The sequence below is a fragment of the Hylobates moloch genome, unplaced genomic scaffold (genome assembly GCF_009828535.3).
Source record: "Hylobates moloch isolate HMO894 unplaced genomic scaffold, HMol_V3 SCAFFOLD_3, whole genome shotgun sequence".
NCBI classification, from domain to species: Eukaryota; Metazoa; Chordata; class Mammalia; order Primates; family Hylobatidae; genus Hylobates; species Hylobates moloch.
In genome coordinates this window covers 37239646-37267049 of record NW_026652278.1, presented here as the reverse complement: position 1 = coordinate 37267049, position 27404 = coordinate 37239646, and the positions used below count along the sequence as shown (strand labels likewise).

General features: G+C 44.0%; 1 protein-coding gene across 1 annotated transcript in view; it reads right to left on the bottom strand.

Annotated features, from left to right (window-relative positions):
• Positions 1-27404, bottom strand: part of TLL2 (tolloid like 2) — a 150853-nt gene that overhangs the window by 66434 nt on the left and 57015 nt on the right. Inside the window, exons 3-4 of the mRNA XM_032135543.2 lie at positions 15422-15499; positions 952-1104 (exon numbers count right to left, since the gene is read on the bottom strand). Of these exons, the coding sequence (XP_031991434.1) occupies positions 952-1104; positions 15422-15499 (231 nt within the window). The remainder of the gene's footprint in view (positions 1-951; positions 1105-15421; positions 15500-27404) is intronic.

Genomic DNA, 27404 nt, shown 5'->3' with positions numbered 1-27404 from the left:
GAAGAAGACAGCCATGCAAAGACCTAGGGAAAGGGCATCCAAGGGAGACAGAAAGCAAGTTCAAGTGTGAGTGCTCAGGGGCCTATGAGGTGGGCACGTCTTGGGATGGGCACATGGCTGGTGAGGCCAGAGCATAGAGATGAAGGATGGGAGAAGGGTAGAGAGCGTCAAAGATCAGGCAGGAGAGGGACGGTGGGGTACTCAAGGGAGGGCATTACAGGCCCATGGTCAGGAATTTCATTCTAGTGGCAATGGGAAGCTGGGGATGATTCACATATTTTAAAGATAATATTAATATCAGATAATTACTGATTACTGTGTGCCAGGCACCACTCTAAGCGCTTTATCTATAGTAATCCATTTGATTCTCAAAACAACCAGATGGGGTAGAAGATATTATCATCCCCATTTACAGAAGAGGGAACTGAGGCACAGAGAGGCTAATTTCCTCAGGGCATTTTGCTGGCAAGTGCTGGAGCTGAGATTTGGACCCAGGGAGTCGAGCCATGTCCACTGGTCCCTTTGGTCACTGAATGGAACACTGCTTGTGGGTAGTGGCAGGGAACCTCTGAGTCCAGGACGCTCATCCGGGCAGAGGACAGGGAAGCTAACCATGTGCAGTTGCTCAGGGACTTTCTTCTATGCGGAGGGCTTGTCCTCAAACAGTCATCATGCAAACCCCACTTATCCTTCAAGGTCCTTCCAGGTCACTCCCCACATGAAGCATCGGGAGCAAGGTAACCAACTTTGAGGACATAGCCCCAACAGAGATTGCAATTTCCCCAGGACTGGTGGGTCAGGCCTTGCCAGCAAGAGGTGGGTACTATCTATAGGCCTGCTGCGGTCCCAAACATCTGCTCCATCCCACCCGGGTCCTTCCTAGAAAGACTGTCTCAACCCAGGGAGACAAAGCACCCTGACCCAAAGCAGGCCTTGTCTGTGGCTACTGACCAGTGAAGTTCCCTCCAATGACGTAGGGGATGACTCCTCCAGGCCATATCCTCTCTGTCCTTGAGGTTGTGGCTCTTCGGACCCGGGGAGAGGTCTCGGCTGCGGCATGTGAGGTCCCGGGGCTGTGCAGGAGTGTGGTATTCTCCTGGCCATCTGCAAGACAGTCAGGTTAATATTGACTTTGCCCTTTGATTCCTCCTGTGAATTATGGCTGAGGTTGTATTATCCATGATTCCAAAAAGGGGGTATTAAAACATGTTCCAAAGGGGCTATTTCATAAGTTCAGGGTTTGGAAGCCCTGGGTGGCAGTTTTCCAGATGGGGGAAGAGTACGTGTAGTAAACGTACCGGGCTGTGAAGGGAGTGGGTTTGGCTTGTCTGAGGCCTTGAGAGAGGTCACATGGGGCCACAGAATCAAATGGGTAGGGATACTTCACAGCTCTTTGGGTGGGGCTGAGGTTGGGGTGCACTTTCTGCTCAGAATCACAAGCATTTGGGGAACAAACTGGGTCAATCTCTTGCCTTGATCCAGTATGGTCAGTGTTGCACATTTCGAAATAATTTGGCCAGTATAACAAGGAGAGTGAACCTGTCTATGACACTGGAAAAATTATGTATAAGAAAAACCCTGGAAAAAGCAGACCCTCTTAAAACCCCCAACTCTTGGCATCTGTACCCTTAAGACAGGAGTGTGGGAAACACAAGGAGGTTCTATGGAAGGTTCTGAGTCCACGCATTGGGCCTCCCGCAATGGCAGAGGTAGGTAGGTGGAATAGAACGCTGAAATCCATGGACACCAGTCACTGAATCCGCATGCATTTCATTCACCAGTCAGATAATTTAAAATTTTGTTTTCAGTTGGCTTGCTTAGAATCCCTCATTATTCTAACTTGGAGCATTTTCACTCTGGTTTTTATACTTTTTCCCCTAAAAATCAGGTTTTGTTTTTGCAGACTCTTTTCTTTGTTTTTGTTTATTTATTTATTTATTTATTTATTTATTTATTTATTTATTGAGACGGAATCTCACTCTATCACCCAGGTTGCAGTGGTGTGATCTCAGCTCACTGCAACTTCCACCTCCTGGGTTCAAGCGATTCTCCTGCTTCAGCCTCCCGAGTAGCTGGTATAACAGGTGGAAGCCACCATGCCTGGCTAATTTTTGTATTTTACTAGAGATGGGGTTTCATCATGTTGATCAGGCTGGTCTCAAACTCCAGACCTCAAGTGATCCGCCCACCTAGGCCTCCCAAAGTGCTAGGATTACAGGTGTGAGCCACCATGCCTGGCCAATTCTTTTCACTTTTCTTTATCACATTAATGTTATTTACTTTACTACTTCCTTCTATTTTCACTTGTTTTATGCTGACATTTCCTTCCTAGCTTTTTTCTCTCTTATTTAAAAAAATTGAGATAGAATTCATTCACCATATTTAGCCTTTTAAAGTATACCATTCAGTGGTTTTTAGTATTTTCACAAAGTCATGAAACCATCACCATTATCTAATTCTACAGTATTTTCATCACTCCAAAGAGAAACTTTGTACTCATTAACAGTCACTCCCCATCTCTCCCTTCCCCGAGACCTTGGCAACCAGTAATCAACTTTGTTTCTATGAATTTGCCTATTCTGGATATTTCCTAGAGATTCAATCACACCACATGTGGCCTTTTGTGTCTGGCTTCTTTCACTTGGCATGTTTTCAAGGATCACTCATGTTGTAGTATGAATCAGTTCTTCATTTTATGGGTGAGTAATATTCCATTGTATGCACATACCACGTTTTGTTTATCTGTTCTTCAGTGGGTGAACATTTAGGTTATTTCCACTCTTTGGCTGTTAGGAATAATGTTTCTATGAACATTCATGTACACATTTTTGTGGACATAGTTTTTTCATTTCTCTTGGATACATGCCTAGGGGTGGAATTGCTTGGTCATATGGTAACTCTATGTTGAACCTTTTGAGAAACTACCAGACTGTTTTTCGAAACATTGGCAACATTTTACATTCCCACCAGCAATACACCAGGTTCCAATGTCTCCACATCCTCGTCAACACTTGTGATTGTCAATCTTTTTTATTATAGTCATCCTAATGGTGCGAAGCAGAATCTCATTTTGGTTTTGATTTTCATTTCCCCAATGACTAATGATGTTGAACATCTCTTCCACGTACTTGGTGGTCATTTGTGTATCTTCTTCAGAGAAATATCTATTCAAATTATTTATTCATTTCCTTTTTTTTCTTTTTTTTTTTTTTTTGAGACGGAGTCTTGCTCTGTTGTCCAGGCTGGAGTACAATGGCATGATCTCAGCTCACTGCAACCCCTGCCTCCCGGGTTCATGCCATTCTCCTGCCTCAGCCTCCCAAGTAGCTGGGACTACAGGTGCCCACCACCACGCCCAGCTAATTTTTTGTATTTTTAGTAGAAATGAGGTTTCACCGTGTTAGCCAGGATGGTCTCAATCTCCTGACCTCATGATCTGCCTGCCTCAGCCTCCCAAAATGCTGGGATTACAGGCATGAGCCTCTTTTATTGTTGTGTTATGATTAGTCTTTATATATTCTAGATACCAGGCTCTTGTCAGATATATAATTTCCAAATCTTTCTTCCATTCTGTAGGTTGTCTTTTCACTTTTATAATAGTGTCCTTTGAAGCACAAATGTTTTGAATGAAGTCCAATTTATCTATGATCTTCTTTTGTTGCTTGTGCTTTTGGTGTCATATCTTAGAAACCATAGCCTAATTCAAGATCACAAAGATTTATACGTATGTTTTATTCCGACAGTTTTACAGTTTTAGCTCTTATATCTAGGTCTTTGATCCATTTGTAGTTAATTTTTGTATATGGTGTGAGGTAGGGCTCCAACTTCACTCTTTAGTATGTAAACATCTAACTGTCCTAGGACCATTTGTAGAAAAGACTAGTTTTTCTCCATGGAATTGTCTTGGTGCTCTTGTCCAAAATCAACTGGCTATCCTTTCCTAGCTTCTCGAGTTGAATACTTGGCACATTAATTTTACATCTCTCTTATAAATATTAACATTTTCAAGGCTAAATTTCTCTCTGACGTCTTTTCCTGTGTCTCACATTTTGAAATGTACATTTTCAATGTTAGATATTGATACATTCTTTAAGTTCCATTTAGACTTTCTTCTTTGACCTCTGAATTATTTCAAAGTATGGGTTTTAATTTCTAAACATTTGTTTCTGTGTGTGTGTTATTGATTTCTAACACTGCACTGTGTTCTAATAACCTATTCTTCATGGCAGGGGTTAGCAATTTTTCTATAAAAGGCCATATAGTAAATATTTTAAGCTTTGGGGTCATATATTCTTTGTTACAACTACTCAACTCTGCCATTGTAGTGGGAAAGCAGCCATAGATAATATGTCAATAAATGGACATGGCTGTGTGCCAATAAAACTTTATTTGCAAAAACAGCAGGTTGGATTTGGCCTACTGATCATCGATGGCTAGCCCTTGCTCTAAAGTATCAGTTCTTTGGTATTTAGGCCTTCCTTGGTAAGCTAATACAAGATTGATTTTTATAAATGTTCCATGTTTTCTTATAATAATGTGTGATGTCTAATTGATGGGTTTCATATGTTGTTCAAATATTCTACTTACAAAAATTTTTGGCTGCTTAATGTATCAGTTACTAAGAAAAGTGCTTTAAGCAAAACCTCCAGAACTAAGATTATGAATTGTCATTTTCTCTATCCTTAATTTTTGCTCTAGATCGTTCAAGGCCATGTTGGTTAAGTAAGACAAGTTTAGAATTGTTAAACATTCCAGATAAATTTTTCTCTTATCATTAATAATCCTTTTTATAATAATAACATTCATTCATAATAATGATTGTTTTGTCTGATATAAATATTGCCATATCTTTTTTTTTTCTGAGTCAGGGTCTGGCTGTGTCACCCAGGCTGGAGTGCAGTGGCACGATCTCAGCTCACTGCAACCTCTGCCTCCTGGGTTCAAGCCATCCTCCCACCTCACCCTCCCAAGTAGCTGGGACCACAGGCATATGCCACCACCCCCGGCTAATTTTTATACTTTTTGTAGAGACATGGTTTCATCATGTTGCCCAGACTGGTCTCAAACTCCTGAGCTAAAGCGACTGCCCACCTTGGCCTCCCAGAAAGCTGGGATTACAGGCATGCACCACCACACCTGGCCTGCTATACATTTTTTAATTTTGGTTAGTGTTTGCCTCATATAGCTTTTTTCTATCCATTTTCAATATTTTTGTATAATTATTTTTGTTAAAGTGAGTCATTGAATGGGTGTTATTCTTTGAGCTAATTGCATTTCCCACAACAAACAATACATCAAGCTTTGCAATTATCATAATATTGAGGTTCAATATTATCTTTTCTGGTATATAAAGTAGCTTTTTGTAAACTGAAATTTTTATTTAAATAATTGTAGATTCACATGCAGTTGTAATAAATAATACAGAGATTTCATGTACCTTCCTTTCAGAGATTTCATTTCCTCTAATGGTAACATTTTGTAAAACTACAGTACAATAACACAACTAGGATATGGGCATTGATACAAGCCACTGATTTCACTCAGATCTCTCCAGCATTACTTGTACTCATTTGTGTGTGTATGTGTGTAAGACAATTTTATCACACTTACAGTTTTGTGTATCTACCACCACATTCATGATACTGAACAGTTTCAACACCATAAGTATCCCTCATGTTGTTATTTTATAACAATATCTACCCCCCTTTCCCCTTTCCTCCATCCATTCCAAAATTCTGGCAACCACCAGTCTGTTTCCATTTCTAAAATTCTGTCATTTGATGAATATCATATAAATAGAATCATACAGCATATAATAGGGATAATAATTATGCTCTTCTCACTCAGCATAATTTCCTGGAGATTCATCTAAGTTGTTGCCTGTATGAATAGTTTATTTTTTTTGCTGAGTAGTAGTCCATGGTATGGATGAACCACAGTTTGTTTACCCATTCACCTGTTGAAGGATATCTGGATTGTTTCCTGCTATTACAAATAAAGCCATTATGAACATTCATGTACAGATTTTTGTGTAAAGGTAAGTTTTCATTTCTCTGGGATACATATCCAAGAGTGGAATTACTGGGTCATATAGTAATTGGGTCTATTTCTGGGTTCTCTATTCCATTGGTCTACATGTTTATCACTCTGCCAATGCCATACCATCTTGATTACTGTAGCTACAGAGTAAGCCTTATATGGGGTAGAGTGATTAGGCACCTTCAGTCTTCTTTTTCATAATTGTTTTAGTTATCTTTCCATATAAATTTTAGAATAAGCTTGTCTATGCCTGCAGAAAGTGAAAATAAAAAACCATGTTGAGATAGAAATTGCATTAAATCTATAGAACAATCTGGAGAGAACTTGGCACCTCTACTCTATGCATCTTCCAATCCAGGGATGCAGCATGTCTCTCCACTGACTTAGATCTCTCTTGATTTTTTTCATTAGCATTGTTTAATTTTCATCACACAAATCCTGTACGAATCTTGTTAACTGTATATCCAAGTATTTCATCTTCTTTGGAGTGATTGTGTATATGGCATTGTGTTTTTAATTTTGGTTTCTGCATGTTCATTGTTAGAATATAGAAATGTGAGCCATTATAGAATTTTATATTTCCAGTATAGAAATGTGCTGGCCTTGTATTTCTGAAATTTTGTTGAACTCATTGGTTCTAGGAGGTTTTTGGGCTTTTCTTTTTTCTTAATAGATTTCTTAGGATCTTCTATGTGGACAAACGTGGCATTTACAAACAGGGACAGTTTTATTTTTTCCTTTCCAACTTGTTTGCCTTTTCTTTGTTTTTCATCCTTTACTGCAGTGTCTGGAACTTCCAGAACTACGCTGAATGAGAGTATGAAAGCAGACATCCTTGCCTTGTTCTTGGTCTTGGGAAAAGGCGTTTGGTCTTTCAACCACTGAGTATAATGTAAGCTGTAGGTTTTTTTCTAGACATTCTGTATCAAGTTAAGATAATTCCTCTCTATTCCTAATTTGTTGAGTTTTTATCATGAATAGGTGTTAGATTTTGTTAAATATGTTTTCTTCATCAATTGCTGTGATAATAGGATTCTTCTTTACTAGCTTGTTGATGTAGCATGTTCTATAGATTGATTTTCAAATGTTGAATCAGCCTTGCATACCTGGAACAAATCCCACTGGGTTATGCTGTATAATTCTTTTTTATACATTGTTGGATTTCATTTGCTAATTTTTTTAAGGATTTCTGCATGTAAGTTTAATTAGGTTTTAGGGGTGTCTCTTTTTTTTTTTGAGACGGAGTCTCGCTCTGTTGCCCAGGCTGGAGTGCAGTGGTGCAATCTCAGCTCACTGCAATCTCCACCTTCCAGGTTCACACCATTCTCCTGCCTCAGCCTCCCGAATAGCTGGGACTACCGGCACCCGCCACCATGCCTGGCTAATTTTTTGTATTTTTAGTACAGACGGGGTTTCACCGTGTTAGCCAGGATGGTCTTGATCTCCTGACCTCGTGATCTGCCCGCCTTGGCCTCCCAAAGTGCTGGGATTACAGGCATGGGCCACCACGCCCAGCCTTAGGGGTGTCTCTTACAAGCAGCAAACAGCTAGATTTTTTTCTTGTTCGACCTGAGAATCTTCTAATGGATGAATTACATTTATTTTATAATTGATATACCTGGACTTATTCCCTTCCTTTTGTTTTATGCTTTCTTTTATTCTTTTGTTTTCTTTTCCTCCTTTTATTCTCCTTTCCTGCTTTCTATTAGATTAAGAAATTTTTGTATATTTACTTTTTATTTCCATTATGTGCTTTCTATTCTTTAATATCGCCTTTCATGTTTAACATTCATACTTGACTTTTTAAAGTATAAAGAATTAGTGAACTAAGAAGACAGATCTGGGCTGGGTGCAGTGGCTCATGCCTGTAATCCCAGCACTTTGGGAGGCCGAGGCAGAAAGATTACGAGGTCAGGAGATCGAGACCATCCTGACTAACACAGTGAAACCGCATCTCTACTAAAAAATACAAAAAATTAGCCCAGGCATGGTGGCAGGTGCCTGTAGTCCCAGCTACTTGGGAGGCTGAGGCAGAAGAATGGTGTGAACCCGGGAGGCGGAGCTCACAGTGAGACGAGATCACACCACTGTACTCCAGCCTGAGCAACAGAGCAAGACTCCATCTCAAAAAAAAAAAAAAAAAAAGAAGACAGATCTGAAGAAACCAGAAACCACAGCCTCGTTCTAAGAAATACAGGTTTTTAAAATATTTTAATTTGTAAGACACCCTCCAACTTTTCATGTTATTATTTGCTTCCTTTCAAGACCCCAAATTAGTCACCATTATTGATGGCTTATTTGTGTTTGTTTGCAATACAGATTGATATCTGCCTTCATATCCATCCATTCCCTTGCTCACTGGTATTTCGTACATCTCACTTCTCCCTCCTGGAAGTGCTTTTGAGTCTTGCTCTGTCGCCCAGGCTGGAGTGCAGTGCGATCTCGGCTCACTGCAACCTCCACCTCCCAAGTTCAAGAGATTCTCCTGCCTCAGCCTCCCGAGTAACTGGGGTTACAGACATGTGCAACCATGCCCAGCTAATTTTTGTGTTTTTAGTAGAGATGGGGTTTCACTATGTTGGCCAGGCTGGTTTTAAACTCCTGGCCTCAAGTGATCCACCCCATTTGGCCTCCCAAAGTGCTGGGATTACAGGTGTCTAAAACTTTTTAATAAACTTTCACTCCTGCTCTGAAACTTGCCTGGGTCTCTCTCTCTGCCTTATGCTCCTTGGCTGAATTCTTTCCTCCGATGAGGCAAGAATCAAACTGCTGCAGACCTGTTCGGATTTGCTGCTGCTAACATCACCAGCATCTGAGGCTTCCTTCTGTGAGTTATGTTCCTTATTCTCTTCTGATCATGGCCATTCACCTCTCTTTCCTTTGAACTCAACTCTGTATTTTTCATTTGGGGTGGGGAAAAGGTAATATTTTTTTCAGTGTTCCTCTACTTGTATAAGGGGTTGGTCTAGTTGGTCATATTTCCAGACCCAGAAAGTTGGTATGTAATACATTGTTAAACCTGAAAATAATTGTCTTACCACCAGAATTTCTAGAACAGAAGTCATACACTTGCAGTGTTGGGATAAACCCAACCCACAGATGTGTTTCTGTTTGGCCTGGACACTTTTGGACCACACTATGTTTTTTTTAAAATCTCCCTGTAGGAGCCAACTTTTAAAAATCAAGGGATTTCACATAAGAATCCAGATTTTCTAGTTTTTCGTTAAAAACTGAAAGATTTGGCAACAGCAGGCCCATCTTCCATCATAGTACAACCGGCTGGAGTTTAGAAGCACCTGCTCTCCATAGTCAGAGCACATGTTCTGTTTGCTGGAATCTCTCCCCCCCTTCACATTGTCCTATTCAGCTTACTTCACCTTTTAGATGACCTGCCTGCCCTCTACGGAAGATATTCTAATTTGCTCTTCCAGCCCTAAACTACAAATTGCATCAAGATGTCAAATGTGAATTGTTCTGGTAGACTGGAAGCTCCATGAGGGCAAGAACTGTTGCCAGCTTGTTCTCCACTTCATTCTCCACACTCTGCACGGTGCCTGACTGGTGGTGAGCATTCAATATTTTTATATTTTGAATGAACGAATTAAAGAAGGGATGAGCTGTTCTAAAAATAAACAGCCCAACAGTCCAAACAACTCTGTGTTGGAAACCTCTCCAAAATGTTGGCAACACTGAAGCCCTTAATGTTTACATCCTGAGAATTATCCAGTCTTAAGTAATCACAGGCAGCAATGTAGCAAGTGGAAGTTTGTTACTCATTTCCCATATGGTTTTCAACAAGTCTCTTAATTTTCCTCTGTTGCCAACTCTCCTTTGGAGAATGGGCAAAAATACTTCTCTATTCAAGGAAATAACACTAAGATATTCCATGTTTCTCAGATAAGCTGTGCTGCATATACATGTGACCTGGTATTATAAGGGTCGGTTTTATGCAGCCAAGTCAGCATGGGAAAATCTTAAGTGCACCTGGAAAGAAGCTAGGGTGTGATTTCCAGAAATGGGTTATTGAGTGACAGCTTCCCCTTTGGTCCAGTGAGAAATTTAATTTGCTAAGGACTCAACACAGGAAGCATTTGCCGATTAAAAATATGTCTAAACAGATGTTCTGCTTAGCCTGGAAGAAGGATCTTAATGCAACTGTCATTATTGGATTTTCTTGGATTACTACTATCTGGACTCGGAGTCCAAATAGAAGGATGTAATTATTTATTATGGCCAAGAGTCCTGCATTTGAAGAGGAGCTCAGGGCATCTGACAGGATTTAACACGCTGGGGGTAGGGTTGAGGGGGGATAAAGCCCATTTAAATTCTCTGGCTCCGGGAGTGAGCCCTGTCCTCTCTGAAAGAGCAAAGCGATTGTTACTTTTCAATCTTCTATTTCCAGCTGAAGGCACAGCCATGTCATAAACAGAACCAGGCCTGAGCGAGCCTTCTCCATTGAGGAAGTGCAATTTTTAGATTAGTCAATTGGTCATTCCCACACTGGAAGTAAACATGCTGACAGCCCAGCCATCTGCATAACCCTCACCCCAAAGGTGATGGGTGAATTTGCACCTCACCTGCAGCAATCTCGAGAGGCTGAAGGCCCCTCAGTAAAGGGGAGACTAGATCATTCTGCACCGTGGTTCTCAAACCTGGCTGCACATTAGATTCAACTGGGGAGCTTTTAAAAAATTCTGGTGTCTGCCTCCCTGCTCTGAGATTGAGAATCAATTGGCCTTAGAGTGGAGTCAAGGCACCTGCAGTTTCTAAAGCTCCCCAGGTGATTACAAAGCTCAGTGAAGTTTGGGAACCACTGATACAGCCCAAAGGTTAAGATCAAGGGGTTTGGGGTCAGGGGGACTTAAGCTCAAGATAAATGCTGCCATTTGCTACCTACGTGGCTTTGGACAAATCACTTCCCCTTCGGAGCCTCATTTCCTGCTGCAGGGCGGTGGTGACCCAGGTAATGAATGTCAAATGCCTGCGGTGAGTAAGGCCTCAGTGTGAGCTGCCACAATGGCTATGAAAGTCTGCATTTGAGACGGGCTGAAAAGGAGGGCCTGAAGTTTGTGGGGCTCAGTTGTTACACCCAAGTAAACTGACATAAGTGATGTTAGGAATTCCAGCGTTGAGTGCTGTTTTGCACCCAAGTTTGTGGGATGCCTGTCCTCTGGTTCAACCAGATTCCATTATTATTTGCTTTCACACAAAGCCCCTAGGAAATGTTACTGAAAGTGAAAGGTCCATTCTCTTTCATGAATATGGTTCTGGAAATCAGGCTCTATCAAAACAGTCACAGCTTCATTCACAGAGCAGTTGCACACTCCATTTCATTAATCCCATTATCAGCCCTGAAATGCATGCTGAGCTCTCATCTCCAGAGGACGGAGAGCCTTCTGACCAAAGGGTCTGCCGGAGGGGATGTTGAGTGAGCATTTCAGCCTTTTCTCCCTCCCCAAAGCTGGAGGCACAAATCCCCACCGTCAGGGCTGAGGGGAGCCACATAATGCCAGGAAATAAACCTGCTGCCGAAACTGGGCGCTTCCCTCAGATCCTTTCTCCTGCCTGGGCGGTCTCTTTTCCTGGGGGTGGTGGAAGTGGGGCAAGTTGTGATTAAAGGGAACCTGAGATTGACACAACGTGTCTTATCTTTCATTCAAATAAAAGCAAGAGGCATCCAGGGCTGGCGCTGACAGCATCCTGAGGGATGGGATGGGAAGGATGGAGGGACTGGTTAGAACGGCCCGCCCTCACCTCACTTCGAGATTTCCTTCCTCCTCAGGACTGCCCTGGATGCTTAAAGACATGCTTGTCTGCTGCTGTAATGCAGAGTGGAGGGACTGGCCTAGCCTGCACATTCCTTATCCTCTTCAAACAAACCAGGGCCATTTGGGGGAACTGCAGACTAGGGGACTGCTATCATCACCCTCCCTGAAAAGCCCAAGATTTTCTGTTGCAGTGTGGGTGCTGTGCACAACCCCACTAGAGGCAGAATTTTAATGGGCCACAGCCGCCGTATTCCTTCCTGTCCTCTGTAATTGTGTTTCTATGCAGCTGTTGCACAGCTGTGGAATCCCAGTCCAGAGGTAGATGATGCACTTTCAATGCTGGATAATATAATTCCTGGAGGTGAAGGTGGGGAGAAGGAAATGGAAGAGCTACATTCTTTGAGCCTCTTCTAAGTTCCAGACACCTGGGTATGTGCTTTACATAAATATTATTTCTAATTCTCTCTAAACCTCATGCAAGCAGTTAAATAACTTATCCAAAGTCATAGCTACTAAGTGGGTGAGCTGGGATTCAAACCCAAGTGTGTCTGACTGTCCAAGTTTATAGTTGGGTCATTTTACACCCAACGAACTAGTAAATATCAAAAACTCTGACAATATCTATTGCTGGGGAGCAGAGGCAAGGGGGGAAGGTGGTAGATAGTCTTCAAATATGGCCACCAAGTCCCCTTATCCCTGTGAGGTCATGCTGCTTCTCCCATGAAGGAGTAGAATCTATTTCTCTCTCCTTGAATCTGGTCTGGTCTTTTGGCTTATTTTGTTAATAGAATGTAGCAGAAGTAGCATTCTTGAAGTTTTGAGTCCAGGCCTTAAATGGACTGGCAACTTCTGCTCCGTCCCTCTGGGAAGCCAATCACCATGCTATGAAAAGTTTCTGATTAGACAACTGAATGGTGACAGTCTGCATGGAGAGCAGGGCCACAAGGAGGCACACGGGGGCACTGGAGGTGTAGCTAAAGTTTTTTTGGACTTTCCAGCCCAGTCCACCTGCTAGATAAATTCAGTCAAGTGAGTGACCCCAGATGGCATCAGCCAAAGAACCACCCCACTGAACCCAGTCAACCCCCAGAATCATGAAAATAACAAACCATTGTTTGAAGTCACTAAGTTTGGGTGTGGTCTTTATGCAACAATAAATCACATAAATAAGGGAGAAAAAAATGAGTGTGGCCTCTTTATCACTGCAGTGTGATGACAAACCCTGCTGGATTCATTCACACATGCTCCATTTTTACCACTAAGTGCTGATCATTTGTGGCCAAGTGAAGGACCATTGAGTACCAGATGTCTCGGGAGCCCAAAAATTTATAAGTCAAAATACCCTTAAATAAGCAAAGCAGAAAAACACCGATCTGAAAGCAAGCCCTGCACATAGTCCAAACAACAAGCTGTATAGCTAAGAAATAAATGCAGATTAGTTAAATGGGTGACTAAAGGATCTGCCTCTCTCTAAATGAAGTCAAATTGAAGAGGAAGATCAGCAACCCAATAGGAAAATGGCACAGGACAGGAAGAGGTGATTCCCACTGACAAACATAGGAAAAAGTGTTCAAAGGCACCAGCAGTCAGAGGAGTACAAATTAAACATCAGTAAGCCACAGCTTACTTGTTAAAAACACTGATAATGAGTTCTCCCTACTGCTAGTAAGAATATGGGAAAGGAGTACACTTATAAGTTGCTATGGAAATGTGAATTGTTACATCTTTTGAAACACAACCTAGCAACATCTATTACAAGCACACTACATATGTAAAGATATATGTTCAGAAACGTTTACTGCAGTCATTATTCATGATGGCAAAAGCTTGAAGTGACCTGAATGCTAATTGATAAGGAAAACACTGAATAAATTATGATCCGTCCATACCAGTAATATCTACTCAAAAGAATACATTTAAGTTATAACTAGTGCCTTGGAGGGGTTGTGCCCATGAGGTATTGATGACTAAAGCATGATGCAGAAAAAATGTGTATCAAATATGATCCTATGTTTTAAAACAATGACAAGGCCTGTATCTGTATTTATGTTTAGATGTGTGCTTATATACGTATATCTCTGTATATATATCAATGTATGTGCATGGAGAAAAATACAAAGGCTGTATACAAAGTCACTAGCATGCATAACCTGGGAAAGCGTAGAGGGTTGATATGTGGAAAAAAGAACCCGAAAGGAGGTGGGCACATTAAAGAGAAAAGAAAAAGAAGATAACACTTTTAAAAGTATGATGATATTATCGCATTTATGCATTTGTGTAAAATTACATATATGCAAGTATATATGTAAAAATGTAAAATAGCATGAAAGCTGAAACACAAAATAAATAATGATTTCTATTTCATTCCTACATAGGTGTCCCTGAGACATAAGATTCTGGCATTTAAAAATTATTCCCTGGCCAGGCGCAGTGGCTCACGCCTGTAATCCCAGCACTTTGGGAGGCCAAGGCGGGCAGATCACAAGGTCAGTAGTCCGAGACCGTCCTGGCTAACACGGTGAAACCCCATCTCTACTAAAAATACAAAAAATTAGCCGGGCATGGTGGTGGGTGCCTGTAGTCCCAGCTACTCGGGAGGCTGAGGCAGGAGAATGGCGTGAACCCAGGAGGCGGAGCTTGCAGTGAGCTAAGATCGCACCATTGTTCTCCAGCCTGGGCGACAGAGCGAGACTCCATCTCAAAAAAAAATAAAAAATAAAAAACTTTTCCTTTTGCTTTGCTGTGAAGTTTGTGTAGAATAAATACCACTGCTGACTGTGAATCATAATTCCTGCAGGATGCAGGCCAGACGGAAGTCCAGCAGCCCTTCTTGTCCAGCACTGCTTCTGAACAGGAGAAGCTTCTCCAAAATAGATGTGTCCAGTGATCTCCGAGCTAGAAACTCTTAAACAACCAGCAGACCACACTCAGGTCTGAGCATCTGCATACAGACAGGCAGTGGCGGTGCTTCTGGGCAGGCTCCTGGCTCCCTGCCCACAGCCAACCAGCACCTCACCTGCTTCCCACTTAGTAGCCCATGGAGTCTCTAGTCTACACCTCCCCCACAATCCCCACTCCAGTTTTACTTTTCTTCTTTGCCTCCCTCACCCATTCATTCTCTCAGACACTCAGTTCTCAAAGCCACATTATTTGCCCCTCCCAGGCCTTCAGGGGCTTCGACTCACGATCCATGCACAAGGCAGAAAAGTCCAGCCAAGAGAGCAGAGTTTATCTGAGAGCTATACTGTTCCTGACCACCAAATGCTGCCCTTCCATCCCTTTGGCCAGCAGCACGCCAGCCCCGCTCACGTCCACAGACTTCAATGCTTCTAGTCCATCTCAGCCGGTGAGATAGGAAAAGATTCCATAAGAGCTATCCAAGGCCATGGACTAGGGAAGGGAGAATGGGAGTGACTGCTTAATGAGTACAGAGTCTGCTTTGGGGGTGATGAAAAAGTTCTGGAACTCAATAGGGGTAATGGTTACATAGCATTGTGAATGTACTGAATGCCACTAAAGGGTATGCTTTAAAATGGTAAGTCTTAGGTCATGTGTATTTTTCCACAACTGAAAGAGAACAAGGTACCCAAAGACCTGGTGAGGGCTCACATTACCCTTTCCAGCTTCCTTGGTGCCAGTGTCCCTGGCAGTGGTGTCTGGGCTGCTCTCAGATGCCTGCTCTTCAAGCCCACCTAGAGGAATGGAGAAGAAAGAGGCATGAGAACACATCAGCCTTCTCTGCATCAGCACCAAGGGATGAGGGAGCAAACCTGGTCACCTGGGGATGATCAGAATCACCGTGGATTCGTAAGCTTCATTCCACAAATCAACTGAGCCCTTACCACATGGCCCCACACTATTCTAGATGTGAGGGCAAAAACAAACCTGCTTTGTTTAATAACCACACACGTCAGTCACAAATTAATAAAAGGATAACTCTTCTGGATCATTTCAAGGCACCCAGAATCAAATTTACAAAGTTACCAGGCAACCCCAAAATCAGCTTCCGCACCCCTCCCCACCTCCATAAGAAAGGCCAAATGCAAATAGGCTCCTCTCTGGGCCTGGAGTCTGCCTGGTGCAGAACACAGGGAGATGTGCCCGGTGCTGCCGCATACTCGATGTGTCCCGTGACTGCTGCCGTTGTTACCCTGTGTACTCTCTCAGTATTCGGGTTTCCTCTGTGGGGTAAGCCTCCGTGTAGGAACCTACTGTGTTGACCTCATAAATTAGACTCCATAGACACTCTGTTCACGAAGGACAGTGATGCTTGTATGTGTTTGCTAGTACCATCATTTATAAACTGTGTTAACATTTGTCTCTACCAGGAATGTGGCCAATCACCAAATATCTGTTTGACCTACTATGGGGTCAGGTGCAGTTCCAGGCACCGTGGATCCAGCAGTGAACAAGGCAGGTGAGTTCCTGCTCTCAAGAGGTGTCCATTCTAATTGGAAAGCTGGACCATAAACCGCAGGTAAGTAAATTCATGAATGAGATCATTGCAGGTTTGGAAAATGCTCTGAGGAAGATCAAAACCAGTGTGTGATAGAACGTGATGGGAGGAGCTGCTTATCTGATCTGGTGGTTGGAGAGGGGCCTCAGGGAGGTGGGATGGCAGTGAGATCTGAAAGGCAAGAAGGATCTGGCCATGTGGAGATCTGGCCAGAGCATCCTCCACAGGGGAAGGATCCAGAAGGAGCCTAAATGGGGATTGAGCTTGTCATGAGAGGGACAGCCACAGTGGGCAAGTGGGAACAGGGCCAGAGAGGGAGGCAGGCTCACAGGGCCTTGTCAACCAGGCTGTGTTTTGTGACTTTATTCTCTTTGTTACAGGAACCCTGCAGAGGGTTTAAAGCATGAGAGGAATGTGTTTTTATCTGTGTTTTACCAAGAATGCCCTGGGACACAGGCAGACAAAAACAGAAGCGGGGTGAACAGTTAGGAGCCTTGCAAGTGTCCAGGTGAGACAGGGTGGTGGCGTGGACCAGACACTGCAGTGGAGGTGCTGGGACCTGTCGTGTTAGGGAGCAGTCATAGGCAGAACTCGCAGGTAGGGCTAGTGGATTCGATCTGAGGAAAGATAGGGGCCACCAATGCCACCTGCCATTGGAGTTTGAATAACTGGGTGGGTAGTGACACCAGGGAGCAGATTTGAGGACAAAGACTATGTCCAGGAGAGACTATTACACACACGAAACCACATCAAAGCAACGGAAGGACAATCTATTTTTAAACAAAAAAATTATTCCTTGCATTTATTTAGAAACTTACAGCTTACAAGTCAGCTTCCCAGTCTCCCCTTTAACCCTGATCAGAACACTTTATGTGTAACCCCATTTTCCAGAGGAGAGAACTGAGGCACAAAATGTTTAACCCAGGGTTGCCCAGCCCATCAGGGAAGCTGGGGGCTCGGGACACAGTCTCCTGGTCAGACACCCAGTGGTCTTCCCTGTCCCCACAGATAAAGGCTTCCCACACTGCTCAACCAAGGCTCACATGGCACCACGAGCCCAACCCCTGGGCCTGTATGACCCTGGAGACAGCCACGTGGTCCCGCTCCCAACTCCTCACATGCAGGCCATCACTTTCCCTCTCTGTGACCGTGACCTGGGCAGTGGCTGCAGCTGCCAGGTCTCCTGTAGAGAAGGTCCCACTACAGCCAGGCGGAGATGGGAGGTTCCGCGCCTGCATCCTGCTCGTTCCGCTGCCTCCTGGCCAACCCGGAATCCACTCACACACTCCCTGCAGCTGCCGGGTGTTGGCTGCCAGCTCCTGGCCCTCTGGGTATTCATCCAGTTGCAGCAATATCATTTCCTCTCGGGCTAAAGGTCAGGGGAAATCCTGATGGTATGAAATCTCTCAGCAGCAGAGGAATGTACCACCTGTGGCGTGGAGGCGAGCTGGGGCCAACGCTCTGGGTCTAGCTCGGCCTCACTCAGCTGTGCAACTGCGGTGAGGAACTCGGGTGTTAGTATTTTTCATCTGTCAAATGGGCTATTGCGAGGACCAAATGAGGTAATGGGTTTGTTTAGGCATTCGTTCATTCAACAAATATTTATCCAACACCTGCTACAGGCCAGACGCTGTGTCTGCTGCTTGGGATACGATGCAGAAGAAACTGTACCCTGACTTCATGGAAATTATATTCTGATGAAGGGTGGGGGAAAAAATGACAAAGAAATAGCGAACCAGATATTTACGTCTGGAGAATGTAGGTGGATATCTGGAGAGAAGCATTTCAAACTATGGGAACAGCAAGTGCAAAGGCCCCGGGGTGGGAGTGTGCTCGGCCGGGGGGAGGTGGGTACGACTGGAATGGAATGAGTGAGGAAGAGAGAAGGAGATGATGAGGTCAGCAGGCAGTGGAGGGTCTGGAGGATCTGCTCATATGGGGCCTTGCAGGCCATTCAGGATTTTGGCTTTTATTCCGAGTGAACTAGATGGGAACCAGAGGACATGAAAGGGCTTTGTAACTGCACTGGTTTTGTATATGACAGGGATAATATGTAGTGAATAGGTGGGGAGACCAAGTGCCCCCCAGTGATGGAGGGGGGAAAGAATTAGTGTTTACTAAGTCCCAATTATGGTGCAAACCCTGTGCTAAGAACAGTGCCAAGTGCTTTTCCTCACCTTCAGTTTTATATGTGCAGTCTCATGAAGACCCAATAACAAAAGGACCATGAACAGATGAGGAAACAAGGCTCCAAGGGGTGAAATGACTTGCTTGTCTTGAGGAAGCAGAGAGAGTTAGTAAAGGTGATGGCTGGAGGTGGGTCCTGTCTGACCCCCAAGCCTGTACTCCTTCTCTTCAGCCTCAGTCACAGAAAGAACGAAGAGAACAAGCGAGGTGCCTGGTAGAGGCTGCTTATTCCCAGGGATACAGGGCATTGCCCATCCAGGAGGTCTGTAAGAAGACATATGAAGTCATGGGTCTAGCTCAGCTTGAGATAAGGCTGGAGCCATGGCAGTTAAGAATATAGAGCCCTCCTCTGTCCTTATCAACAAGAGATGGAAGGTTCTGTCTTTTATCTCAGAAAGGAAGCAAATCTCATGCTTCCAGCACTGTCTACTGGGGACCTACCTGGAGTTAATGTGGCTTGGCCACATTTCATCTCCTGATGAAAACCCTTCCATGGCTCCCCCCTGCCCTTGGGATAGATTCCACCTCCTAACACCACTGATGAGGCCCTTAGTGATATGGCCCTGCCAGCCTCCTCCACCAGGTACCTCAAGCCTCCTCTCCTTCTACTCCTTCCACTGCCACTCTGTGCTCAGCTGCATTAAGTGACTTAGAGTGACTTGGCTTTCTATTTTCTTCTTATTGCACACTTTCCTCAACCACACCCACCTCTTCATCTGGCCAAACCCTACTGGTCCTTCAAGTCTCCATGTAGACACCACTTCCTCTGATCATCTGCCCCCCTGCTCCTCTTGGGGTAAAAGTCATTCTCTCTGTTCCCACAGCCCCTGGCCTTATTCACCACCCTCTCCACAAGGTACTGGGATCCATTTCCTCAGCTGAATCCCCCATGATTTAGCTTTTCACATCTTGAAGGAAGGGATTTTGTTATGTCTAACAATGAATACCCAGCACCAGGCCTGGCACATGGCAGGTACTGAGTAAAATACAGAACGGATGGATGAAGGGATGGATGGAGGGGTAGGTGGATGAATGAATGCATGGATGGATGGATGGATGGATGGATGAATGGATGGACATACGAGTCATGTAGGCAGTGTTTAAAAAGAGAAATCAATCATTTCTAACTCAGCTTAACTGTTGGAAAAAAATTGTCTTTATCAGCTTTTATGGAGAGAAGGAGGCAGCTATTCTTGGAACAATGGCTCTCAACTTTGGCTGCGATTTGAATCACCTGGGAAGCCTTTAAAAAAATACTGGCATCTGGGTCCCACCTGCACCCCCCCTCCCCCGAGAGGTTCTTATTTAATTGGTCTGGGGCATGGCCTGGGAATGGGAAGTTTAAAGAGTTCCCCAGGTGATTCTATGGTACAGCCAAGGTTTAGATTTGCCACTCAGAGCACCCTGTAAGAGGAAGCCTCACCTTGTGCTATTTTCTTACTCCCAACCTCTCTTCTCCTGAGCTCACCAGGAATGGAAGACATGGACTTGGAGACAGACACTTTGAACACTAGAAAAAGCCATGTCTCACACCGAAATCGATGAAAAGTGTTTCTCCGTTTCAATAAAAACTGGCAAATGAGTACGACAGGTGTGGCTCTGGCTATAACTGCAGCTGCAGGCACCATAGAACAGGGAAGAGAGAAACAGCCTGATGCAGACAAAGACTGAGGGCAGGGAGGGGAGAGCTTTCAGGGTATGGGGATGTATTTTTCCTTGGGTGTGACTGCAAGACAAAAAAAACGTTTGAAAAAAATACATATATATCCCCGTATTTGATCTTTGCTTAATTACCTCTTCGGTGAGAGGATATGCAAAGACCTTGTGGATTTCATTAGTCACAGAGGTTTATTCAAACGTCTCCTTTGCATAAGAAACCCAGGCTTACAGCTGGTCTCTGGGAAAGAATGCCCTCCAGGCCTTGAAAAGAGAGCTCCCGGCCTGTTCAAGCTCTCACTGAAACACAGCAGAGGTCAGCGGCCCGTGATGCATGGGCCCGGCTGAAATGTTTCTATCCAGCATTTGCAATTCAATCCCACAGTTTCCTTTATGGAACAATTCACTAAATTCAGAGTTGTTCTTTTTTCTAATTCACCATATAATTCACCTCCCAAGTTCAATTAAGAAGCAATCTGTTAGCAACTTTGGGAGCAAGCTGCTTTTCTTTGGGAAAGCCCAATTTTCTTCCGCTCTCAACAAAAAGTGCCTTAATTAGATGCATCATATGAGACATTGATGTACACACAACGCCCCTCCACCATAATTAATGAAATATTAACTGTATACACCCAAAGACATCTAGGCAGAAAGAGACGGACTTTTCCAAAGCCTTAGGGGCAAAGCCTTGTGCCATAGATTAATATTGCCCATCTGAACAACAGTGACTATGAATTCATATTCATTAATATAATTCATAAACAAAACTGTGTTAATTATTCCTTTCATCTCTTATTCTTAAAGACTAACATTACTTGGTCCTTGGTTCTCTTGAACACGAGAATACCTACCATGTTTTAACTGCCAGCATTTAACTTTAAATACCAATTCTTTGCACGTACTTCACATATGTTCTCTATTTAATCCCCAAGCCAATCCTCTAAGGTGGGTATTATTCCCATTTTATATGCAGGGTAACTGAGGCTTAGAGCAGTTAAGACATCACTAGGGACACACCGCCATTGGGTGGAGAAGTTGAGATTCTCTCCATATCGGTCTGATATCAAAGCCCTTCATAGACATTACATACTAAAGAAACCTTGCAGGACAGCAGCCTTAGCTCTCATGTTTACTCATTTTTTAATACTGTATTTACAGCTTTGACCCATGAGAGCTATATCTATCATAAAACTGCAGTGCTTTACTTTAAGAAAAAGAAAAAATATATATCCAGCACAAGATCCTAAAAATCACTTTATTCCTACTCCATTCATTTAGTACGCCTTGGTGGAGCACCCGCTTTGGGCAGCACTGTGCTGGGTTCCTGCAGGCAGTGCCTGCCCTCTTGCTGCCTGCGTTCTGATGGAGAGGATAGAAATTAACAATAAATAATGAGATCATTTCGTGGGATTAAGCACTTTGAGGAAATTAAAACAGAGTTGTATGTCAGAGCAGTGGTGACATTTGAGCTAAGTGATGAGAGATGGATATCCATCTAGGGACAGTATTCTAGCAAAAAACAAACAAATGAAAACTGCAAGGAAAAAAGTCCTGAGGAGGGAAAGTAAGAGTCCAATGTGGCTGGAGCTGGGGCTGGCAAGCAAGATACGAACTGTCACCTGCGAGGGACACAGGTCCAGCTCAGGGCCAGCTAGAGCAAGGCCCTTGAGTCTTACCTTTCTGACCATGTCTTAGGCCTTCTTAATTTGCTGGGCCCTTAGGTCACATGTAATCTGCACAGCAATCCTGTAAATAAGTACTGTTATTCCTCTTTTAAGGAGGAGAAAACTGAGGCTCATGAATAAGTTGTTCAAGGTCACCCAGCTAGTCAATGACTGAATGTGCATTTCAAGGAGGGCCCATCTGACTCCAGAATCCATGCTCACAAAGCCTGTCCTCTACCCTAGACGGGTACAGGTGTGGCTTGAGCAAGCATCCCAGGGAAGGGCAATGAATGAATGAATGAAACATCTGCACAACTTTGTTGGAAAATTACCTGCAAGACACATCAATCAGGTGAAGTATTCATTATTTATTAGAAAAAAATTAAAAGGCAAAGCCCTTTTAAAAGGTTGATTCAGGAATGAACAAGGCAGTCGCTACAGCACTAAAGCAATCAACGTGTAATCTTAAGCAATTCAATGCCAAGTAACTTTTATATCCATGCCAAATTTCATATGCTACAGAAGAGAAAGGGAAAATGAGTTAAAAGATCATTGCCAGATTTTGTTTGTGAAATGATTTAATATTGGCAAGTGTATAATAAAATGGGAATGCTTATACACTTCTGGTGAAGGAGGACTATAAATTGGTAACACTTCATGAGGTAATTTCAGAGGATTAATCAAAATCTTTTAAAACAGGCAATAAGGCTGGGTGCAGTGGCTCACACCTGTAATCCCAGCACTTTGGGAGGCTGAGGCAGGCGGATCACATGAGGTCAGGAGTTCAAGACCAGCCTGCTCAACATGGCAAAACCCCGTCTCTACTAAGAATACAAAAATTAGCCAGGTGTGGTGGCGCGCGCCTGTAATTACAGCTACCCAGGAGGCTGAGGCAGGAGAAACATTTGAGCCCAGGAGGTGGAGGTGGCAGTGAGCTGAGATCACACCACTGCCCTCCAGCCTGGATGATGAAATGAGACTCTGTCTCAAAAAAATAAAATAAAAATAAATAAAACAGGCAATAATATGACTTCTAGACACTTGTATTAAGGAATTAATTGGCAATGAAGTCAAAGGATGTTCACCTCAACATTTTGTATAATAAAAAAGGCTATAGCAACTACACCCCCAATGGGGGTGGTGAAATAAATTATGACATAATAGGACACTACGTAACCTTTTAAACTGTTTTAGAAGGATATTTACTAGGTGAGAAAGTGCTCAGATTATAAGTCAAAAAACAGGTTAGGAAATATAATTCAATATAAATTCAGTATAAATTCAATAGAATCCAGTATGATTCCATCTTTTCTTTAAAAACATATGTAAAAAACATGCCGAAAAAATGCTGGATGGAAATCACCACACTGTCCTTTGTGATTATCTCTGGTTGGTGACTCTGGGGTGAATTTTATTTTCTTATATACTTTTGTAATTTCCAAATTTTGTTCAACATATTACTTTATAATCAGGAAACAGAGGCTTATTTTTTAAAAGAACTAGATTACATCATACACTATGCCTGCACTTTGTAGTGTGCGCCTGCACACACACACACACACAGTTGTCAGGGAAACCTTTTTCTGATGAGAAAGAAACATAGTTGTGTTTGTGCAGATGGAAAGTTGTAGTCCAATCTTTTTCTTTTCTGCTTTTCTGCTCTGATCACAGAAAGAAAAAATACCGAGTCCACACCTTGGCAAGATGGAGGAAAGAAAAGCTTTTGAGGGCGAATGAGATGGGACCTGCCAGTGCTTTCTCTCAGACAGTGCTGGGAGGGCTCTTCTGAGACCCCGTCTCCCATTCTCCAGTCAAGATCACTGGCTCCTGCCTGGGGCCTGGCACTGGCTGATGAAGTCTCAGAATTTGCTCCTGCCCCCAGGCAGAGGCCTTCATGCAAATTTGAGCTGTTTCCAGTGCCTTCAGCCAGAAGTCCATTTTGCTTGGTGTTGGACCCTCCTCTCCTCCTGCATGCCTGCGTCTGCATTCTCCCTGTTCTCTGGTTGTTGGATGAGTGACTGCCAGACTTTCCCCTTAGGCATGCTCTTAGAGAACCTCTGTTGCTCACCTGGCATCAAACCTCCAGTTCTCCCCTGGCCCCTGGACTCCAGGTATCCTTGTCTACCTGGTCCATATCTATTATATCTTTTATGGCCTTGGCTTCTTGGCTGTACCCATTATTTATTGCTGTATATCAAACCATCCCTCCTCATAGGGTTGTTATGAAGATTGAGAGAGAGAATACATGCAAGGCAGAAAACAATGCCTGGCCTGTAATCAGCACTCATTGAGTTAGTGATCATAGCTATTATTATATCCTTATTGACTCTAACTGTTCTGAAGTCCGAAGGAGCAGAATAGATTGAAACAATAAGCCATATTTTATACATGAAGCACCACAAGCTGAGGAAGAAGTTCAAGTTCTCCTCAAAGCAGATTTAACAAAACCAAGTTTAGGCTGAGAACCCATGTACAGTCATTGACAGTGAAAGGAAGGCATCCCACTGTTCCCCAGGCATGGTATTTCCTTAAACCTTTCTCCATATGGTGCTTGCCCATAACAATGTGAGATATCAAATAGCAGTAAAAAAATTAACTAAAGATAAATTAGCCGAGCATGGTGGCGGGTGCCTGTAGTCCCAGCTACTTGGGAGGCTGGCGTGAACCCGGGAGGCAGAGCTTGCAGTGAGCCAAGATCGTGCCACTGCACTCCAGCCTGGGTGACAGAGTGAGACTCTGTCTCAAAAATAAATAAATAAATAAATAAATAATTTATTAAAGACATAATCTAAGAAAGGACTCAAGTGACTAGGTTATATGGAGTCATCCTGTTATCCCTGGGACAGTGGAGCTGATTGGCCAAGATACACTGGGTAACTGTCAGAGGCGTTTGAATCAGAGCAACTCCATCTCAAATAGGGGATGGGTAAAATAAGGCTGAGACCTACTGGGCTGCATTCCCAGGAGGTTACGGCATTCTTAGTCACAGGATGAGATAGGAGGTCAGCACAAGATACAGCTCATAAAGACCTTGCTGATAAAACAGGTTGTGGGAAAGAAGCCGGCCCAAACCTACCAAAACCAAGATGGCCACAAGAGTGACCTCTGGTCGTCCTCACTGCTACACTCCCACCAGCACCATGAGAATTTACAAATGCCATGGCAACATCAGGAAGTTACCCTATATGGTCTAAAACGGGGAGGCATGAATAATCCACTCCTTGTTTAGCATATTATCAAGAAATAATCATAAGAATGGGCAACCAGCAGCCCATTTTGGGCTTCTCTGCCTATGGAGTAGCCATTCTTTCATTCCTTTACTTTCCTAATAAACTTGCTTTCACTTTATGGATTCACCTCAAATTCTTTCTTGTGCAAGATCCAAGAACCCTCTCTTGGGGTCTGGATCGGCACCCTTTTCCAGTAATGGCTTCCAAATTGCAGGCTAGAGCTTCACTGAGGAAACTGATCATGTTTATTGGTTATTTTGTGTGTGCCAAGGACTGTGCTTGCTACCTTATGAGCATTTCCTCATTTAGTTCTTAGCACAGTCCTGTGAGGTAGAGTCTATCACTAGCTTAGTTACAAATGAGAGAAGTGAGGATTAGAAAACTTTCAATAACTCACCAATAGGCACACAAGTAGTAAGAGGCAAAACCCAGATTCAATCCCAGGCCCATCTGACTCTACTGATAGCCTTTATAATACAAGGCTAGGTATTCCAGCCTCAATCCTCGATAGTAAATATCCCAATAGGAAAGGTCAGGAAAATCCTAGCTCCTTGCTCCCTGGGCAAGACAAAAGGTCACCTTCACAAGGAGATCTTTCAGAGTGCATATCTCAGGGACGATTCTGAAGACTCACAGACCAGACACGTGTGTATTCTGAGGTATGAAGTTCCCAGGAGACAGGGGCAGGGCCTCTGAGGAAGAGGAGAAGAGAGGAGCTGGCAAGGAGAAGAAGACAGATGACAAATGAGGCCTGAGTCTGCAGGGAAGCTGTCCCTGGTAACCTGCTCTCTGCCTCCCCAGGGTAACCCCATTCCACCAGGGAGCTGCCCTAAGGGCACTGACAGTCAGACCTCTCAGCCCCCAAACCAGGAATCAGACCAGAAGTCCTTGAAGACTGAGCAGTCTTTCTTTTCAAGTCGGAATAGAAAGTTGTCCCCTCCAGACATAAAGGAGGGCCCCTTCAAGTCCCGCTGAGCTCAGAACCACTGGACGCCCTCAGAGCCATTCAAGGTGCAGACCTCTGGCCAGGGCTTACCACCTGCCTCAAATCAAATCAGATCCACAATGTGCCAGGGTATGTGGGAGACACAGCTGTGACCCAGGCACTGCCCGCCTGCAGGAGCCACAAGGCACCCAAGAACAGTGCAAGCAACCTGGTGAAGGAACTCATACTCCCAACCTGGTCCCCAGGGGAGCTTGCTGGAGGCAGCATTAAGGACAAGAAGGTTTTCAACAAACGGGGATGGGAGGGAGTCAGTTAGGATAGAACATAGAAGGGAAACAACAGGTCCAATTTGGTAGCACAGCCTTTCTGACCCCAGTGGTTTTGGAAAGATACCTAATTTCTCTGAGCCTCAATTTTCTCATCCATACAAATGGGTATAATAGGTGCTAACTTTTCAGGTTGCGAGCAGCACCTAATGCTGTGTCTGGCACATTGTAGGGACGCAGACATACCCTTACTGATGATTGTTTTTGGGTCCCCTTGGAAGGCCTCAACCACCTGTATCTTGGTGACCACACTGCAGCCTAGGCTGTGGCCAGGACCACGGCTGAACCAGCCTCCCTGCCTCCTCAGGGAAAGCTCTTCCCAGGCCCCAGCCTGCTGCACCACAGCCTCCCTCTATGCAGGACTGCCCAGAACTCACCTGGCTGAATGACAGCTTGTCTCTGTCCTACCCCATGGTCCAGACTTCAGCAGGGTGTTCAGAGCACATTCTGTTTTCATTTAGTCGGAGGAAAGGGAGAGAGGGAAGGGAACGCAGACACGAAGGAAGTGGCTGCTCCTTCCTTCACAGAAACAACTGTCAGCTGAACAGCCACTGGGGCCTGGCTCTTTTTGGTTCAGTGAAATTGTAGAGGGAAACTCCTTTTCCTCAAGGCTCTCAGGGGATTCTTAAGGGGCCTCTCGTTCATGCAGACTTCCAGAAGTTTCTAAGGGGGGTGCTTTCTGAAGCAGGAAGGAGTCCGGTATGGTGGCTGTGGAGCCATAGAAATGCTTGGGGGTAGGGTGGGGAGATCAGACCACAGCCTTCACGGCTGAGGGTGAAGAGGAACGGACAGCAGGGATCTGGGCGCACAGCAGGACACCAGTTAAATTCTTCCCAGAGATGCTGAAGGTCAAAAATTGGACTGGAGGCTAAAAGCCTAAGAGGAAGATTCTAGAATAAACTTCTCAGCCTCCATTTGTTTCCTTCCTGCCCACTAAGCATCATCGGCAATGATCTCATTTATTCGCTTATGTTTTTATTGTCTGCCTCCCCAATACCTTCTAAAATGCAAGCTCCATCTCCTTTGCTGATGTCTCCCCAGCTCTGGGATGGTGCCTGGCCTATAAGAGGTGGTGGCTGCTGGGGGTTGGGGTGGGAGGATTGGGGGGCAGGGGAATAGAGAAAAGGGAGGC